The 21,455-nt window shown below is 35.1% G+C and overlaps 1 protein-coding gene and 1 non-coding gene across 2 annotated transcripts in view; both read left to right on the top strand.

The window, feature by feature from the left end:
* Smp_179360 (sortilin, putative) overlaps positions 1-21,455 on the top strand; it is a gene marked incomplete at both ends in the record, with an annotated part of 74,649 nt that overhangs the window by 8,219 nt on the left and 44,975 nt on the right. Inside the window, one exon of the mRNA XM_018791211.1 lies at positions 3,852-3,912. Within this exon, the coding sequence (XP_018645592.1) occupies positions 3,852-3,912 (61 nt within the window). The remainder of the gene's footprint in view (positions 1-3,851; positions 3,913-21,455) is intronic.
* Smp_tRNA_01182_Pseudo_TTG.1.1 lies at positions 5,243-5,309 on the top strand. The gene has a single exon. It is a non-coding gene (tRNA).

The following is a 21,455-nucleotide window of genomic DNA, read 5'->3' on the forward strand; positions in this document are numbered from 1 at the left end:
TGACGACGCTTTTACGAGAAACAACTTTATAACCGAGGCATACTAATCCAGTCAAACCATAAATCGGTAATGAAGAGGTTCAAAGATATATTTGGAAGTGCTTGGTTTAAGCTGGCTAGTAATTGCAAGGGATACATAACAGGGAATACCCACCTGTGATCTGGTGCGAATGCGTGACTGAGCGCCTAGGGCTATATGTGTCTAGTAAAACTAAATAGGTCAGCATCAATACCGCAGACACGTAACTGCTCATTTCGGGAATTTATTTGCCGCTACAAAACCGAAGTCGAATGTTCCTGGATATATATTCAACTAATTAAGTTAATCAGTGTGTACAATAGTAATAAAGAAACCAGAACTCAATATGAACGAATGAACAAAACTGTACAGGAACAATCATAGTATTGTTATATCACCAGAACTAGACCTCGTTGTAATTGAGATGGGTTTGTTTTGACGCTGACACATGGAATTGCCAAAAGTTGTATTAGAATTGTAGATTTAAATCAATCCCTAAAGTAAATGCCTCTGTAAGTGTTCGACATTGGATGCTGACCACATTAGTTTTAATGGACTCGCTCAGCTGAAGGCGCTCAGTCATGCATGCACACCAGATCACGAGTTAGAACGGCGTGCTCAACGTCTCCTGAGATCATTAGCCAGTTTAGATATGTCATTTCTCAGTATATTGATAATCTATCAAGTGAATCCAAACTTCACTCCATTGCACATGCAAGTGGCTATCAGGACTCAGTAGCTGAGTGGATAATGCGATGGCGTTTGAAGCGAAAGGTACTGAGTTCGAATCCCAGAGTGAACATCAACTCTGAGATACAAGTACATCCAGCTGACGAGTCTCAAATAGGATGAAACGCGCGTCCTGGATTCCACTGATAACCGCTATCCATCTTTGCTTATAAGATCAATCTTTGTTTAAAAAAATCAGATACAGATAATTTAGTTTGGTAATAACACATTAGGCCTCGGAATGTAAATTATGAAATGAAAGCTTAATATTTATTGGAAGATAAGGAATGGAGCAGTTTGTGTCGCTAAGCTAGATTTCTACGTGGTTGAATTCTTCACGGTCACCGCAAATAATGGTTTGAAACGTTCGGTGATGCGACTCACAATCGGTCACAAATGGCATGCATACATTCATTTTCTGTCTTCTCTTACATCTTTAGTTTTAAGATCATTTTAGACATTTTGTGGAGAAAAATCGTCCTAATTTCGGTACAAGTTTTAACATGAATTTCACCTCTGTTAATGAGTTTTATTAAAAAGTGAAAAGACCTTAAATTGGCATCAATTTTTCTATTTCATAGGTTAAAATGGGAAAAAAATGTACATACGTTTGTTACTCAACACAAGCCAGTATTATGTTTGTCTAGTACTGGCTAAATTCTATTGATCATTAGTTCAACATTCCATCAAATCATGAGTGTTTACTTTCCAAATCTTGTGAGGACAATTAGTTTCTCCGAGATTTCAAATAAAGCTTACTGACAAATACTAACTAGTATGAAATCTAGATCAGCTATGTTTTCCTAGAAATTATTTGTAACTATCTACCACTAAAGAAAACTAATTAACCCTAATTAGAAAATATAATAAGTTCATAAGGTATAAGTTATCATTTGAAGATTGATTACAAGTCTGTTGGTTAACTAATAACCAATATTTAAAAAAAATCTAAAATACATGGTGTCGTGGTATGAAAGAAAGCTGCAAAGGACTGGCTTCTGTTGATCCTTCCTGACTCCCTGGCTGGGGTCCTAGAGATGGTGCAACACAGTGATTAGAGACGTTATCAGATATAGCTCAGAAGAGAAGCCAGTAACGATCGTGTTGTAACCTTCTCTTACTTCATAAAAAGTGGTTGTAACTTCCCTGACTGAAAGAATTCTTTCCGGTTTTACCTTTCCGTTTTCTCCATTATTGTTATTATTATCACACTTCCACACACTAATCTGTGGTCTTTACTGCTCTTTTGTTTCTTCTCTCTTATACACACGTTACATTCTTTTTCTCTACCCATTCTCACTGTAATTGTGTGCCGCACATATATCTGATTCTCCCTTCGACCAATATTTATGTGTTCAAATAAGTAAATAAATAAATGAGTGTTGCATCATTTAACATAATAAATAAAAGTATCAGAAGGGGTTTTTGGAGATTTTAGTAATTTTGTAGAATTGAGATCATGAGTCAATTGAAGCTAGACCATCATGGAAAACCTGGAAGCACTGAACGGCCGTTTCGTCCTATTGTGGGACTCCTCAGCAGTGTGCATCTAGAGGTTAAGCGCTCATGCACGAGGCGGGATCGTGGATGCGCACTGCTGAGGAGTCCAACAATAGGGCAAAACGTCCGTCCAGTGCTTCCAGGTTTTTCATGGTGGTCTAGCTTCAATTGACTCATGATCTCAACTCTATAAATAAAAATAGTTTAAAAGATTTTCATGTACCCGATATAAGTTACGGTGATAGACTTTAAAAAATTGTGAGAAGGGATAATTTACTGAATAATTATAAAATAAAACTGTCTATACTTCATCAAATATGAAGACACATTAAAGATTAAACCAGCATTAACGATTTTGTCGAAAATAAATAGATAATGATCTTTTATTATGAGCAAAGATGGATTGTGGCTAGCATTGGAGTCTAAAACGCGCTTTTTGTCCTATTTGGGGACTCATCGGCTGGATATACTTGCATCCTGGAGTTGATGTTCATTCCGTGACTCGAACCCAATACGTGACTTAAGGTAATATCGATGCCATCTTCACAGAATTCACATATGCTATTAAGAGACTGATCAATTGCGGTCCCAAAAATTAATGGGAAGATTTGAACAAACAATAGAAAATTGAATTAATTATCTTTTGTATTCATTTAGTATTGTTTTGTTTGAATCTTTCCATCGATGTGTTAGGACTGCAACTGGTCAGTCTCTATCAGGACTCAGTGGTCGAGTGGATAACGCGATAGCGTTTGAAGCGAAGGTACTGGGTCCGAGTCCCAGAATGAACATCAACTCTGAGATACAGGTACATCCAGCTGACGAGTCCCAAATAGGACGAAACGCGCGTCCCAGATTCCACTTCTAGCCACTATCCATCTCTGCTTACCAATTATCTTCTATATTTCTTCCATAAATTATTATTTCTTACCACTTTTGAAGATTGGTATGTAATTTCTATTCAATATTCAAACATTATTGATGATTTTTGATTACTTAAATAGAGGGAATTCTGTTGGAAGTTTTATATTTTCTGCTGTTATTCAGTTTGGACAACATTCTGACCATTGAATAGACTATTTGTTGCTAAAATGTGATCGTGGAATATATGTATATACTGCTTTAAGGAAACCAGACTTTATGACATAATTATTAGAATCCACTGTAAAGTTCTCAGTGTCATATAAAGCTGTAATTGTATCTAATCATAAGACTATCGCTCGATGTGTATTTCTACATTACTACTAGTTTAGAGTGGTGGTTCTCTAGGCCCCAATGAGAACATGTGACTAATAGGGTTTAACTATCTCTGGTATGAGACATTTTTCAACCAATAGTGTTAGATGATTACTCTGTATTGCAGATGAATTGAATTTAGAAATAGTTGAAAGACTAAGAGCTCAGCGCCAAATCTCAAGGTCTTGAATTCGTTAATGTGCATAACCAAATGTCTTTAACTTGGAAGAAACAATTGTCCGGTGATTTTCGGATCTCGATGGCTATCTAACTAACATCAGACTGTTTTGGAAATTGTTTCTATATATATAATACTTTACAAAATACCAAGTAAATTATTGCTTTCTTTTTTTAATCGTTTTCGTTAGTTTTATTCAGTTTTGGAAGTTGAAGATGATTCAGCGTTTGTTCATGTGGATGCACCTAATGGTAAGTAATCAAAGTTTTAATTGTACGTCTAGTCTTACATAATCATTTCAGTAATATATATATATATATATATATATATATATATATATATAATCAAACTTGAAATCGAAATTTAAGTTGTTTAAGTGATTAAACTTAGGTGTTCTTCTAGAATCAAGGAGGAATATTTCATTACATCTATGTTGAGGATAAGTTTTGGATAGAGTAAAATCTATAGCTCTGAGTACATCGAGTAAGAACTTGGTAGATAGTGTTTGAAAAAGAAGAAATTTTAAAATTAAGATATCAATTAGTCAACCATCCACTGTCCGACAGTGAATTTTATATGTTCTTTGAAATTTCATAAACTGCTTAAAGTAGTATTGTAGTAAATGAGAACACAAGTGAGGACAACCGATTAAGTATTTAGGACAAATTACAAAGTTCCTTAATAAAATACAAAAACCATACTCTAATACTCTTTTTGCAAAATGTTCATTAATTGTCTCAAACTTCATTGTTCCTGCATTTCCGCACCAATTGCTTTTTATTTATGTTCTTCTTTTCTCGATCTTCTTAATCTTCTGCTGCCAGATATTCTATTCCTCACTGACGATATATACTACTTATGTCGATATAAGTAGCTCACACCACAGTATCTGTGAATGATTATATTCCTGTCTATTAGTTAAATGCGAGTCTATTCGTCTCCGAATCATGTATATCAATATAATATGTTAGACATTTTTACAATTACAGTTTTGGACATTATAGACGTATAATGTATTATGACTGATCGTCGTTAATTGTTATGTCGGAACCGCTTATCACTTATACTTGTGAAAAGAGGAACTACTCCAATTCCCACGACGTTAAGTAAAAGCATCATGACTGGTACAATTGAAGATTTATTAACCCCAAAACACAACAATGACCCTAGTCAAAAATTCACTCATTTATATATTGATTAAACACCCATTTTGATTAATTATAAAAAAATACCCAGAGTTATAATATGTCACATGTTGCTATATTATACTGAGCCTAGTTCAAGAATATTGTAACTCAAATAAACATCATATTATACCAAATACAATGACACATTGAAAAACAGAAAACAAACATTACTTTGAATAATCATCATATTCAATTTACTTAGTATTACTTGTTTGAATCTTCCCATTGATGTTTTTAGGACTGCAACTGGTCAGTCTCTCATTGACATATGTGCATACTAAGTGTATTGTCTTGATATAGCCTTAAATCACAAGCATTATAAGAAAAGATGGATAATGGCTAGCAGTAGAATTCGGGACGCGCGTTTTGTCCTATTTGCACAAGCAATCAGGACTCAGTAGCTGAGTGGATAACGCAATGGCGTTTGAAGCGAAAGGTACTGGGTTCGAGTCTCAGAGTGAACATCAAATCTGAGATGTAGGTACATCCAGCTGACGAGTCCCAAATAGGGTGAAACGCATGTCCTGGATTCCACTCCTAGCCACTATCCATCTTTGCTTACAATCATCATATTAAATTGAAAAATCCAAAATGATATTGAGTAACCATTATGATGTGTAAAAGAATCTAATTTTGCTCATTCATCCCCGTCATATTATAATATAGTTATTAACAATACAAAAATTAGAAGGGATTTTGTGGAGATTTCAGTATTTCATAGTTGAAAGCATGGGTCAATTGAAGCTAGACCACCAAGGAAAACGTGGAAGCGCTGGACGGCCGTTTCGTCCTATTGTGGGGGTTCAAACCACGCCTGTTGTGAGATAGGAACTCACTGAAGATATTGGTGAATGGTTGCTCAACTTCATGGATTGGTTGAAGTTAGACATTAACACCGTTGGATGACGGCTCATTGGTCTAGTGGTTAAGCGCTCACGCGTGAGACTGATAGGTCCTGGGTTCGAATCTCTCGAGACGGGATCGTGGACGCCCACTGGTGAGGAGTCCCATAATAAGAGGAAACGGCCATCAAGTGCTTCCAGGTTTTCCATGGTGGTCTAGCTTCAATTGACTCGTGCTTTCAACTATGAATTAAAAAATTCTATAAAATCACATGGAGAATGTACTGAATTGTTTGCTTATCTTCCAAGAACATATTCTAGATGAGCATGCAAATCATAAATGTTTGAAATGTTATACTTTACGTAAATCCTTTTGAAATGAAATCTTCATGATTATGAAGTAAATTTAACTTGCACTTCGAATGTAATAAAAGCACTTTTCAGACTTTGTCAACAACTCTTTCAGTGGTGTTTGTAACAAACATTAAGATTCTTTACTGTACATAAAATAACACTAATTAAAACTTCAGGAATTCATTAGCTAAAGTTTAACAATCAGAACCAATTTATAAGAGCAACTAAACTCCATAAATTAGCAATTAAAATAATCAGAAAAGGGATTTGTTGAGATTTGAGTGATTTTTTATGTAGTTGAGATCATGAATTAATTGAAGCTAGACCACCATGGAAAACCTGGAAGCACTGGATGGCCGTTTCGTCCTATTGTGGGACTCCTCACCAGTGCGCATCCACGATCCCACCTCGCTAGATTCTAACCCAGGACCTGCCAGTCTTGCGCTAGAGCAGTGGTCTATCGGTTAAGTGCTCTGGCGCGAGACTGGTAGGTCAAGTGACTCATGATCTCAACTATATAAAATTAAAATAGTCACTAATCAAATGCAATTCAAACAGTATTTCGATCATATTGTAAGACAATTGAACTATTTTTTTTGCAGTGTTCCACATAGTATCAGTAATCTATTTTCTCTGATAGCATTCTCACAAACGCCTTTCCTAGGTCATTTCCTGTAATAATAATAATAATAATAATAATAATAATAGTAATAACAATAATAACAATTGTAAGCAAAGATGGATAGTGGCTAACAGTGGAATCTGGGACGCGCGTTTCGTCCTATTCGGGACTCTTCAGCTGGATGTACCTGCATCTCAGATTTGATGTTCACTCTGAGACTCGAACCCAGTACCTTTTGCTTCAAACGCCATCGCGTTTGTTCACTATGTTACCTCAACAGCTTTTTTGAAATTTTCGGTAGTCAATATTGTAGTTAGCCAATTAGTTGTGTTGTGATCAGTTTCCATGTAAAGCTAACTTTATTTTCCAATCTTCATTAAAGTTAGTCGATTTTTAATTTTTATTACATCAATTAGCTTAGATAAAACTGAATACTTCCAATAGTTTTCAAAAACAGTTGCCTTGTCACTAACTGTTTTTTTTATGTCTGCTTCTATAAAGGGCTTAATATCTCCAAAAAATAATTTAGGATTAGTTACTATGTCCTTCGTTAACCGGCCATTTAATTTCACACTTGTTACTCTCATATTTCACTAGAGTAGTAATGCTTCCCGAATGAGGGATTTGTTCATTTAGTCAGGCATCAGAATCCACGAATAAAAAAAATTGAGTGATCATAAAAGAAGGAGTTATTTTAATTAAATAGATAATCTTAAACGGTTTGTCCCACAATAATGTTTATTCTAGTCTTATCAGACTATTGCCACTTCAATTTAACATGGATACAGGTTAGTATGAAGTAAACATTCATGTGGAATTTCAGAAGACAATCACTTCTTATTTATTGACACAACATTCATTCAATACACCTATAATACTTCTTCACATGACATACTCTCCGTACTCTGAGCACGCGCTATGCTAACTAGTGTAGGGGGTGGTTGGAAGAAAGTTAGGGTCGCCCAAACCAAAACGTGGCATCACAGCTTGAAGTCACTAACTTCTGGTCTGAGCCATGTTGGCAGATGCAGACTACTTGGTTGGGGTCCGCTTGACTATCGTAATCAATGGTTGGAGACTCTAGGTAACATGGCTCAGAATCGATCACAATGGCGTAGGTCTATACACTCTTTATCTTCCCTTAAACCTTGAGATTAAAATTGCTTCATAACTTTCTTCCTTCCTAAACTATATCCTTATATACAACCTATCTTTTATATATTACCACCACTAAATTAACTACTTCTATGAATCCGGTGTTCATCTTGTTATGCTAACGAGGTATGACAACTTGGACCGATGCATAATTGGGCCTGGTCCTACGTTGTAGCTGACTGACTGACTGACTGACTCTGAGCATTCTGGTTTAAGATTTAACAAATAGGAGTAATGGAAATCTCCCTTCAGATTAATAATGCATAAAAATTTAAACAGCTCAGTAAATACAACACGGTGCTTAAACTTATCAGATTTTCATAGCACTAATTCATTTTTGTATAAGTATTACATGAATTTGTGGGAAAATCTTATAGATGAAATGAGTATTTTGAGCAATTTTCGTTAAATCGTTTATGTAACACATTTATAAAGTTCAGAATTACGTACTTGCCTTTGAAAATTACATTTTTGAGATAAGATGGTGGTTGGAGGTGGTCAACAGGAAACCCTGGACCCGGGTTTCGTGCTACTTCGCACTCGTCAGCAAGGTGTACCTGTAATCTTGAGGGAACTGGTGCTTCCTGACGGACTCGGCCCCATGTCACTCAGCTTCACAGTTAGAGACGTTACCACTGAGCTATTCCGGCCGCGACCGACCTCCTGTAATCACAAGTGATTGATCACTAGGTGGTGATCAATGTCATGCGTGTCAAGTCCTTCTTCTTTCATAATCAATGTTAGTAACTCTCTGCATAAACCAAATTCAATTAAATAGGGTCTTCACCTATAACTAAATAAAATCAGGTTGTTTTTGAATACTACAACAACGCTTTGAGAAAATACTGAGTACACGATTCTTTGATTCTTATTCTATCATATCATACAGTAATAAAACAATCAGTTTATTTTCAAAATGTACGGTTAATTTCATTTCCTATCGGTACAAGCTTTTTTTCAAGTGAGTGAGCGTTCAAGAAACCCTTATCCACCTGAGTTTTGCACTAGTTAGCACTCATCACCACCACTTACCTATAATTTCTATGAAACTTATACTTTATATGGAATTTGAACCCGAGTTACCCACTAAGTCACCACTAAGCTATTTCAGCCATGACTAACGTAACGCAGGATTAACATACATACAATTCTTCGATTAGTGATTAGTCAGCGGTACAATTTTTATATCATGAAGTAAGAAGTCATTGCACAGGTCATAAGGTTAAATGTGTAATTTCCATGATTTGTTCATGAAGAAAAAGGTTTACTCATATTATTGTGTTATTTTCTTTTAATAATTCGTAATAACGGATCTTAGAGTAATGTTAAAATTCGTGGAAACACTGTTGATCTATCAATCATCTGTAACGGATCGAAATAAAGTATTTCAGCGTCGATTAGTTTCAACTTACTGTATCAATAGCCTGATGAAAACACGATTACAACTTCCAAGATAATGACAGTTAACTCACGACTCATTTTAATAACATACATTAACAAAATATGTATGATTAGCCTGTTTGTTTCCTCTGTTGTGTATGTAAATCCAGTACTCATTATGTAATGAACGACAACACAAGTGGAGACAACCAAATGTGTTTGAATACCAACTTACCGAATTTCTTTGTAAAAACTGAGAACCATACAGTAAATAATTCATTTGTAAAATATCCATCAATTGTATCAGACTTTGTTGTTCTTTCGTTTCTATACAAATCACTCTCTATTCTCGTTCTTTTCTCCTCTATTTTCTCAATTTTCTGCCTCTAGACATTCCTCTTTTGATTGCTGATACATACTACTTAAATCTGAGACATCAGTAGCATACACCATAATTGAATTTTATAAACAGTTTTTATCGGAATTAGAATCTCTTGGCTAAAGTTCTGTCTCTTAGAAGATTGAAAGTTATATATTTCAATATTATTATTTTTATCAGTCAGTCATTCATCTACACTGTAGGACCAGGCACACATATGCATCGGTTCAAGTTGCCATACCTCGTTAGCACACACCTGCGCCATTGTGATCGATTCTGAGCCATGTCACCTAGAGTCTCTAACCATTGGTTACGATAGTTACGAGGACCCCAACCAAGTAGTCTGCATCTAACAACATGGCTCAGACTAGAAGTTAGTGACTTCAAGCTGTGATGCCACGTTTTGGTTTGGCCGCCCCTAACTTTCTTCCGACCATCTCAGTTAATGATGATAAATGAATAGGATTGAAGTCCCATTAGGACTTCTGGTTCTCTAAAGCTTATGTGTAAACTTTGATGAGGAGTTAAAATAGCATAAAATCTAGGTTAAGCAGGGTATCTTGCTGCCTACCTTCAACTACTTAACATCAAAACATGAAATCTATACTCATTCTATATTTCTTCACATCGTGTATAACAACGTTAAGATTCTTTTATAGTCAACGATTATTCAATGTAACACAGTAGTCATATTATTTACATACTTGAACAAAGTAATTTTCATGATTCGATATTTATTTTCCATCTTAAATGATCACAATTTGTTATTTCTAATATCGGTTTTTCTTTATATCAAGGGCATCAGTTGATGAAGATAAATCAAATATGATACGAAATAACCCATTTTTAATTACTTTTTACGCATGCGGCATAAACCTTTGCATGCCCCCAAATGCCCTGGTACTGTTGAGGCTAAAGAAAGCCATTCTTCCCTCTAAAAATGCCCTCACACGACCACGCATATACAGTTACAGTCAAGGAAGTCCTACTCACTGCCTTCTCGCGGAGGGTTTGTTGTTTACGAAATTTAGAGGACGAAAAGTGAATGTCCGTCGCTTTAACCAGGTTAGGGACTGAAAAACCCTGATTCCGAACTAATGGTGTACATTCGCTCCAGGATCTTGAGGGGAACGAATAACGTATGAACCTATTGTTGGTCAACGGCTATCATGGAACTGTATCTTCTAACGTTGCTCCACTGTCTCATGGATCGGGGAGTGACCCTCTGAGAAGACAATCTGCTTCGGTTTGGGCTCCTGGGGTGTATTACAGCCCTCATACAAATAGGATGATTTATGTGGTGCATATATCGTTTGTGCCTCTATGTACCGATGTTTATGTGTTTAAACAAAACAAACCTGTGCATATAAATATAGACCAGTGTCTTATGTAATATGTTGTATCATATGAATATAAAAACATATTCAGCTATAAATAAACCCTAAAGACTTTATAGTATAAAGTAAACTTATTAGACATTGATTAGTGTTTGTTCTTCCCTAAATATTAATTATTAATAAATGAAGGATAAATAAAAGTGTCAATTAGACAAAACAAAATTGAATAATGTATGATACTTGAATTATATATGAAAGATTCATGATATCGGAATGAAAACCAAAAATCAATTCAAAGAGAAAAGAACTTATAAAATCTGAAATTCTCAACATTAGCAAAATTCTCAATCTTCTATCTATATCTCTAGTATAGCATGTTACTCCCAATGGAGCATAGGTCGCCGACCAGCATTCTCCAACCCACTCTGTCCTGGGCATTCCTTACTAGTTCTATCCAATCGTTGTTCATTCTTCTCATGTGTGTCTGCATCTCTCGACATAATGTGTTCTTTGGTCTTCCTATTTTCCTTTGGCCTTCAGGTTTCCATGTGAAGGTTTGTCTTGTGACGTAGTAGCGTGATTTCCTCAATGTGTGTCCTATCCACTTCCAGCGCTTCTTCCTGAGTATAGTATGTAATTTTGTAAAATTCTTTGAAAATCAGTTAGAACTTATTCAAGATCTAATATTTATATTTTCATTCACATCATTTATTGACGGTTAAATATATAATGTGTGTTATATCCTGGTGAATACATAAGTACGGATAACTCCCAGGACCTATCAATAGACGAATATTCTATTTATATTCTTATTGTTTAACTATTGAGTGATTAGATTATGTATACTTATATTCTTCTTATTACAAGCTTCTTTTCGACCTATGGATTATTATTATACGATTTACTGTTCCTAAATTATACTCAGTCTATTGACTATTGTCTCTCACGTTCACAGCCACATTTGGCTTGATTTTGTACAAATATTATTTTCTATTTTATGGTGTGATGCCGTCTGTTTGTCTGGTATATAAACCGAGTATGTTTGAAATAAATGATTCGCATAGATTCGCATAGCAGAAGCTGTAATTGGTGTTCTGGACTTAGTTGGAAGGGCTAGGCGGACATGGGTTCAATAAGGACACCGGACTGCTCATACCAGTTGAACGTCATTGATTTGGCACACTGTTAAGATTAGACAAGTCGTATTCCGATTTGGTGGATAAATCACGTGATAAAAAGCCGGACATAAGATCAATAACGAATTAGCATACGGCCTTGTTCTCTTTTTTTTTTTAATTCATAACAATATGCAGAATGAGGATCATCTGGAGAATTTTAAAAAATCCGAATTGTAATTGAACTGATCCACTTATCAAGTTGAACGATCAATTCAATTGATTGTCTTTTTAGTTATTCAACTTTTCTTTTTTTTTGAAGTGTAATTCTTCCTCTCAATAAAAACTGTATCAATAACTAGTTGGTCATATCGGAGTTTTTAACTGTATTACGATAGTAAAAAGGATACGATTTTTTTTACTCTTTAATCTATTGTATGTATGGCAACTTGGACTGATGCATTTATGTGCCTGGTCCTACGTTGTAGCTGACTGACTGATATTAATAATTCATTAATATAATGTATTACTTATATATTGTAAAAAGGTCTATAAAAAAGAATTACTAGATATATGAAAGAAAACTATAGGTAATGAATATGTAATTTCATTGATTATATCATAAAATTCTACGAGATCCAAAAGTCGTCCTTTATTAAAAAAGATAATCATATACTCACTAATGACTAGCTTCAAGATACAAGTGTTTCTGTCTAGTGATGAGAAGCTGTGTACAATGGAGATCAACCATGTTGGATATGAGACGGTTATCTAGGTTAGGCAATACATAAGGGTTGATTAATATCATGAATTGATTGAAATTAGACAAGCGAACCAATGAATACTGGTTCAGTAGTTCATAGAATAAGCATTCATGTGTACGACCTATGGTTCCGGGTGATGGATCATAAAAGTGCGCACTAATTGAGAATCCCATACTAGGATGAAATAGCTGTTCAGTGCTTCAGCGTTTTCAATGGTGATCTAGCTTAAATCAGTTCGTGATCTCAACTATAAAAATTCTACAATCTCCACAAGTTGTCCATAATAATAACAACAACTATATATATATATATATATATATATATATATATATATATATATATATATATATATATATATATATATATATATTTGAATTCATGAGTCTATCTAAGCTTGGCCACAACTGAAAACCTAGAAGCACTGAACGACTGTTTCGTCCCAGTGTCGGACTCCTCAGCAGTACTCATCCTCGATCCCTTACTCAGCACTTAAAGCCAGGAACTTCGGTTTTGCGAGAACGCCTAACTCCTAGAACACTGAGCCGGCATCCGACGGTGTCATTGTCTAACTTCATCCGATCCATGATCATGAGCAACCCTCCATCCATTGTTTGAGTTGAATAATTGTCTCTACTCAACACAGCATGGACTACACTGGTCACGGCTTCTCACTAGAACTCCAGGAAACCCATCTTGAAGCTAGTCACTAGTGAGCACATAATTATTATCAGAATGGGGATTTGTGCAAACTGTAGTCATTTTATTACTTGATTTCATGAGTCGATCCAAACTAGATCACCATTGAAAACTTGGAAGCACTGGATAACCATTTCGTCCTAGTACGGGACTCTTCAGCGGGTTTTCAATGGTGGTCTAGCTTAGACCGACTCATGAATTCAACTAATAAGATTACTACAATCTCCGTTAATCCCTATTATGGTATATATACATATATTTGAAAATTTACTTACAGTTTTAGAAATAGCTCTATGAAAGTCAATCCAAAGTATTTTTATTCAATCCCAGTGGTTCGGGACTTGAATTTTATCTCAAGGCCCCATATTATTCCTCATCATACAGTTGCGATATTGTAATTTTTTTAAAAATAAAAATTGCTTATATTTTCTTATTGAAAAGTTAGTTTGGCGAGACTATAATTTATAGACGAACCAATTAGATATAAGATAACAGATCTCGGATGTTGGCACGAAATTCGTTTGTCCTTATAGTTAAATAGGGTTTTGGCATTTAAGTTGATGTCCGTTAGTGATAAAAACCCTAAATGTAATTTCTAACCCTAACCATCAACTGTAAATCATAATTCTAATTCCTTACACTGATTTGTAACCTTCGTATAGCCCTTAATTAGTAGGTGAATATTCTGAAGGTCACTTTAAGCGTCCCTCAGAAGTTGTCCATAAATCATAGTCTTACCATAAGGGTTTTTTCATTGTTCATGTATATATATTCATACTATTTATCATTCAATGAATATGAATCCTGTCAATGAATTCACTTACTATGAATGATTTATGTTCTAATTCTTATTTACAATGTTTGATGTGTGAATATTCTAAAGTTTTCAATGAACAAACTATTTTTTCGGTATGACCCCTTAAGTTAAATAAGATAAGATTACAATGTTGCTAATTATCTGATAATGATCATACGCTCACTAGTGATTGGCTCCATGAGGTATTTCCCGGAGTTCTAGTGAGAAGTAACCAGTGGAGTTCAACCAGGTCTGTTGAGAGATATCAACTCACTGAAGAGATTGATGAATGGTTGCTTAACTTTGTGGACTGGTTAAAGTTAGACAGTAACACCGTTGGATGCCGACTCAGTGGTCTAGTGGCTAAGCGCTCGCGCGCAAGACTGATAAGTCCTAGGTTCGAATTTCACGAGTGCGGGATCGTGAATGTGCACTACTGAGGAGTCCCACAATAGGACGAAACGGCCGTCAAACAGTGCTTTCAGGTTTTCCATGGTAGTCTAGCTTCAATTGACTCATGATTTCAACTATATCAAACAGTCCATGTAAGAAACCTTGCTCTCTTTAATAATTGTATTTCTTTGATGACATGTTCAGTGAGATTGTAACTTGGAAAGTAAAAAAAGCCTTGAAGAAAACGTTCAATGAAGCCCATTCCCAATTATATAACTTTTCTAGTATTTCAGTGGAATTCTGTTCTTTGAACTAAATGGTTTAATTGTAGAATTTTCATTGTTATCCCATACAATATAATTAGCGCCCACATTATATAGACTGTTTTCTATAATATTCATGTAAGCTCTCCAATCAAACAGTACCATCAAAATCTAGCGCCTGGTTTACAAGTTTTCGTTATCTCTATTCAACATTTCACCATAAACATATCTTCGAAAATTAAAAAGAAATCAAAGTTTTCTTTATCGTCTACTCTACTCCATTGAATGTTGTGGACAGACAATTCGTCAATCTATAAAACTGTATTGAATTTTGATTATGGATTAATAATGTCTAATGAATGACTAGAACCATTTTAAATTAGGTATTAGTTTCTAACTTGTTTAATACTTTTTCACACTATTCTTTAGCGAACTAAGAATTCCAGATCTCGCGAAAAGTACGATCTATGAAGATCAATATGTCGGTATCAGTGGTACATATTCATCACATCATCTATTGAATTAATATGTAGCTCGATGGTTATCCATTGTCTTTAGTGATATGTCGACCAAATCTGTCGGAAATAAAAAACTTCACAATCAATGATTTGCATACGACCTCAGGGTTTTACTTCAAAGTTGTTTACAAGTATCCAAAGACTTATAATTAAGTAAATGTGCAGTTAGTTTTCATCACAAACCAACATTAAATTAAAATACCACTCCTATCGATCTTCAACTTACTTTATGGGACAATTTAGTTTAAATTAAGACGTAGCGCCAACATTTGGTATCGTTCATAAGTTGAATTGTTTACAGATCTTATGTAGTTTTTCGAATATTCGAATTTCTCTTAAAGATTTTATTGATGACCTTTCATTTTATTAACCATTACAGCTGACCTAAATATATAGTTTAGTGACCGAAACCTTACTTACTTACTTACTTACTTACACCTGTTACTCCCAATGGAGCATAGGCCGCCGACCAGCATTATCCAACCCACTCTGTCCTCCGCCTTCTTTTTTAGTTCTATCCAGTTTTTGTTCATTCTTCTCATGTCTGTCTCTATTTCTCGGTGTAATGTATTCTTTGGACTTCCTCTTCTCCCTTGGCCTTCAGGATTCCATGTGACGACTTGTCTTGTGACGCAATTGGGTGATTTCCTCAAAGTGTGCCCAATCCACTTTCAGCGCTTCTTCCTGATTTCTTCCTCCGCTGGAATCTGGTTTGTTGTCTCCCACAGTAACTTGTTGCTGATAATGTCTAGTGACCGAAGCCTAGTTATTTATTATGATCACAAATATGATTCAAATAATGATCGAATATTCATGATTCCGATTCTTAGATGTTTTTTTAAAAAAATTTTCTAGTGTGTCAACTGAAGAAACCATAGGAGTAAATTTTATCAAAAACCATTTTTGTAATCTGAATTTAAAAATTTACAAATTATAAATTATTTGAGCATAGTATAATTGATTAAATCCGTAACTGTTTAGATCATCCCATTGTTGACTGAAAACTGATCAATTTTAATTGGCATATGTGAATCCTGTGCGTATTATCTCGAATTAGCCATCATAATACAATTTTACATAGAATAGATAGAATGTGACTGACAGTGAAATTCAGGGTGCGAGTTTTGTCCCATTTTCGATTCATCAACAGAGTATGCCAGCATCCCGGAATTAATGTCCATTCCAAGATCCACAGTAAGGCTGATTAAATATCAGTTGAAACATCGACAACTAGATAATATGAACTGTTAAAAATTGAAATAAATTCATACTCGTTGCATAAGTAACTATCTGAACTCAATAGTTAATTGGATAAAGCGTTGGTGTTTGTAGTGAAAGATACTGAGTTAGAGTACCAGAGTGAACATCAAGTCTGGAATGCAAGTACATTCGACAGACGAATGCCAAACAGGAAGAAACGCTCATCCTGGATTCCACTGCTAGTCATATTCCAGTCATTCTATGTAAACAGTTTCCCGACCGTTGCTGCTACCTTGACATAGTGGTCGGGCTTGTCTATCTTGATGAACCAGTCGAGCTATACTGGCTGGAACAATCGTTCCTCAAGGTCCTACCATGCCAGGCAGGTCGGTTGAAGAGCGGTAAGACTAAAAGCAGCAAACTCAAGGTCCGAAGGCGAAGTCTTACTACTGACTGTACAGAAGTGTGACAGCAGTAAGGTGTTTCCTTCAAACAACCAGCATATCAGCGATGCTGCCTTCCCACGAGGAGGGGTGGGGTTAGGAAAGGTTGACCCTAAAAATGCACACCTCGCCTTATCCCACAGATATCCGTCTCTGGCGGTAAGGTCCTTTAAAGTACGGAGCTAACACAAAAACTACCCACAAAAATGGTCGTGTGTGACCGACCTCAAGCAGTTGTCACGCTCTCAGGTCATTAAGACCACTTCTAACCCGATTTCGTTTTCAGGTACCTCTAGAAGAACCCTTCCACGGTGTGGGCAACCGGGAAGTGATAACTTCCCTCATACCTCTAACAACACTCAAGACCACTGTATTCATGTATTCATGTAAACAGTATAATTGTATTAAAATGCATACTCGATATGTGTCACTTCTCTAGGTAAACGTAAAAACATCTCTATTTATAATCTAAACTTCTCAGTATGATTTTCATTTAATTTTTTAGAATATTGATATCCTGTCTTGCCCTTTCCTCTCTCTCTCTCTCTCTCTATATATATATATATATATATATATATATATATATAACAGTTATTATTGTTGATCTCATCAATTATTCATCCTTAGTCTTTCTATTATCATTTATTACCAGTTTTATTGTTTATATAGTCTGAATCAGTTAATCAGAGAAAGAAAAATCCTTTTTCTACCCTTTGGTATTCTCTTTGTTCCACTATACTTATATATATACATATATGTGTATATACTTTCTTTTAAGAATAATATTAATAACTACTATCTTTTTATTTAAGTAGCTTGTCTTTCTTTTTACTGTCTACATGAATATCGTATCCTCAGTGTCATTTTTGTTGTTTATTGTTGATGTTGTTGTTTCTGACTGAAATAGTTTCATTTCAAGGGGAGTATGTATGTATGTATGCATACATCTACATGGATATATGTACAACTATATCAAATAATGCAATATTTCTTTAATAGGCAGGTACTTCAGTGTAAGAAGTAATATGGCCACTTGTTTGATTGTTTATATTTTAATATAAGTAACTGTTTTCCCTCCTTATCTCTCTACCTCTCTCTCTCTCTCTCCATAGATTGGTGTTAGATTAAATATGAGTGTTTAGAACATTTTAACTATGTGTAATTGGGCTGTATTACGCTAGAGATATTGTGCATTATCATTGAAGTGTGTCAATATTTCTAGTGTCATTTAAATTAGTATTGATCACTTCATATCGTATGTAGGGTAGTAGGTAATCTACATCCCTAATTTGTTTCGTTGAAAGGGTTTTGTCAGGAATTGTTGAAGTTGTTACAGATTCATTTCAGTTGAACTATCACTGAAAACCACAAATTAGTGGACAGTTTTTGTCGTTCTAGTACGAAACTCTTAAGTAGTGTGTATCCATAACTACATGATAGTTCGAACTCAGAACATTTAAGTCTTCCAGTGAACTCTCAACGAATACAATCACAGGGATAGTGTTCAATTATACAATTCCGGCTTTAATCAATGTAACTCGATTGTCATCGAGTTCCATTTGTGACAATTTCTTCACTCCGGACATTTCTGAAATCCAGTGATCTTAACTTCTCATTAGAACTTCAGAAATTTTGTATTGATGAGTGTAAAACTTCAATTAATGGATCATGATATTCGCCATCAACTCAATGATTTGTAACACAAAGTACAAATTATTGCTTGCAATAGATATACTGACTCACAGTATACTCAAACAAAAAGCAGTGACCAGTGGAGTTCAACCAAGTCTGTTGTAGAGACATCAACTCACTGAAGACAATTGGTGAACGGTTGTTCAACTTCATAGATCAGTTGAAGTTAGACATTAACACCGTTGGATGACGGCCGGCTCAGTGGTTTATCGGTTAAGTGCTCCGGCGCGAAGCTGGTAGGTCCTGGATTGGAATCTCGTGAGTGCGGGATCGTGGATACGCACTGCTGAGGAGTCCTATAGTAGGACGAAACGGTCGTCAAGCAGTGCTTCCAGGTTTTCGATGGTGGTCTAGTTTCAATTGACTCATGTTTTCAACTATGAAAATACATTTGATTCAGTATTCTTAAAGTATACAGATAGTCAAACGAAACACATTTGATTCGACTTCAATCAAATCTGAAGTCACATTTGAACTTGATGACATTTTCTCATTTACATTACACCAATTACTCTAGGCTGCATATGATTGATTGACTGACTGAATTATTTATTCATTATAGACCGATTGATTTGTTGATCACTTATTCTGAATAATCAGGTCAATTTATGAGAGTTAGAATTCGATTCCCCCGTTTATATTAATTCACACACACACATACACATTTACACCCTGTTCTTGTATACTTTAATGATTGGTCTATTTTAAGAATCAGGTCACTAATCTGATAATCACACTAGTCTCTTAGTCTTATATCTATCTGATAAATTTATCATTTTGAAATTGAAAAAAATTATGATTTATGGCCGAGATTTGAAACAGTGAATGAAACTATTTCTAATCTCTATAGTTTTATTTATTTAGTTAAACACATAAATATTAGTGCAAGGGGGCACCAAATATATATGCGCCACACAAAACAATGAAAACGGGAAAAGAAAAGGGTAAGATGCATATAAAAAAAATAAGAGTAATGGTAGGGGAAACTGAAATGTACAACCAGAAGATCTGTCTCAGTTAAGGAGGTTATGACCACTCTTTATGAAGAAAGTAAAAGAAGGTTACAGCAGGATCGCCACTGGATTCTATTCTGAGCTTTATCTGATAACGTCTCTAGCCACTGTGCTGCACCATCTCTCGGACCCTAGACAGGGATTCGTGAAGGACTAACAGAAGCTAGCCCTTTTCAGCTTTCTTTCATATCACGACACCATGTCATACACTGATCACTTCTCTATAGTTAATGTGTTTCATTGTATGTAGTTCTTAATAAGTAATCATCTAGAGGCTAGTTTATCGTCTTTGTTTCCCATGTCGTTAAATCTAACTTAATCGTGTAGTAAAACTTTGCATTTGTAAAATGAACAAAGTGATGTCTAAAGTCGTTACACTCTCAATAATGAGACTGTAAAGTTTATTACAAACTTTGAGTAACACAACTATGTTACTTGCATACTTAAAGTGTTTGTATATAGTGTAACTGATCCGTGAAAATTAAGAGAGAAAAAATCGTCTATTCTTAAAATTCGTAGACCAAGGACGTGAAAATGAAAGCTCAGAAATTAAAAACTCCCAACCAAAACCAAATAGACCTAGTCTATTCGGATGACTACTCTCTTTAAACTCTGACAAAAATGATATTGGTCACTACCCAGCAAATAATCTATTTTAATAAAGTGAAAATTCCCATTTTGACATTTGTTAATTAAAAAGGAACGAATCGAGCGAAGAAATTTCTTCTCAATTAGTTTTTCATCATGGCTCTACACTAATATATATATGATTTACAATAATTAAATAACACTCATGGAGTAGATACGTTACGTAATGATTATATAATGACATCGATTATAAACTAACATTAATTGGAAGAGAAGGATTAATACTAATCAAAGTTATTATTCGAAAATCAAGCTGTTGCTACGTTGCATAATATATAAAAATGAGAAGAAAGAACTAACAAAATATGTTGATGAATGGTCAGTAATATAGTAGTTATGTAAGAATCAAGAGACGAATGAAGAGAATAAGTAAAATACAAAAAATGGAAGGAATAAGATAATTGTTTACCGAAATTATGCTACAAACTCCGCTATACCGATGGCCAAGGTAGCGAGAGTGGTTGTACAAACTTCTTTTGGATACAAAGGTTCGGTTTGTGGATATGAATTGCGATGGCTTCAGCTATGTGCAATAGACGAGCTCGTAAACTATGTGGCAAATTTGATGGAATATGGTAGATAACCTTAAAAGCTTTATTCAGTTCAACATGATGACCTGTGTCCACCAAGTGAGCGAGAATAGAACTCTTAATCCCCTTTACCTGTCTTTTAGTCAACCATGACGGATGGTGTTCTGTTATTCGTTGACGAACTTGCCGAATTGTACGCCCTATATAACTGGCTCCACAGGAGCAGTTGAATTGGTAAATACACATAGATGTGGCGAATTCAGGCAATCTGTCTTTATTAACAGTTCTTATTGTGGGGCGGTTGTAGAAGACGGTACTAAGTCGGGCTGCATTAAATGTTTTCTGTACTGCCCTTCCTAACCTCTGTGTCAAGATTTCTTCAGTAGCATCATTTAAGAATTGTAACTTTAGGAACAGTACCTTCTTCGGAACAGTAGGTACCTTTTCCTTCTTTCGTCTCCGTCATA

This window comes from Schistosoma mansoni, assembly GCF_000237925.1.
Source record: "Schistosoma mansoni, WGS project CABG00000000 data, chromosome 3 unplaced supercontig 0174, strain Puerto Rico, whole genome shotgun sequence".
Classification (NCBI taxonomy): Eukaryota; Metazoa; Platyhelminthes; class Trematoda; order Strigeidida; family Schistosomatidae; genus Schistosoma; species Schistosoma mansoni.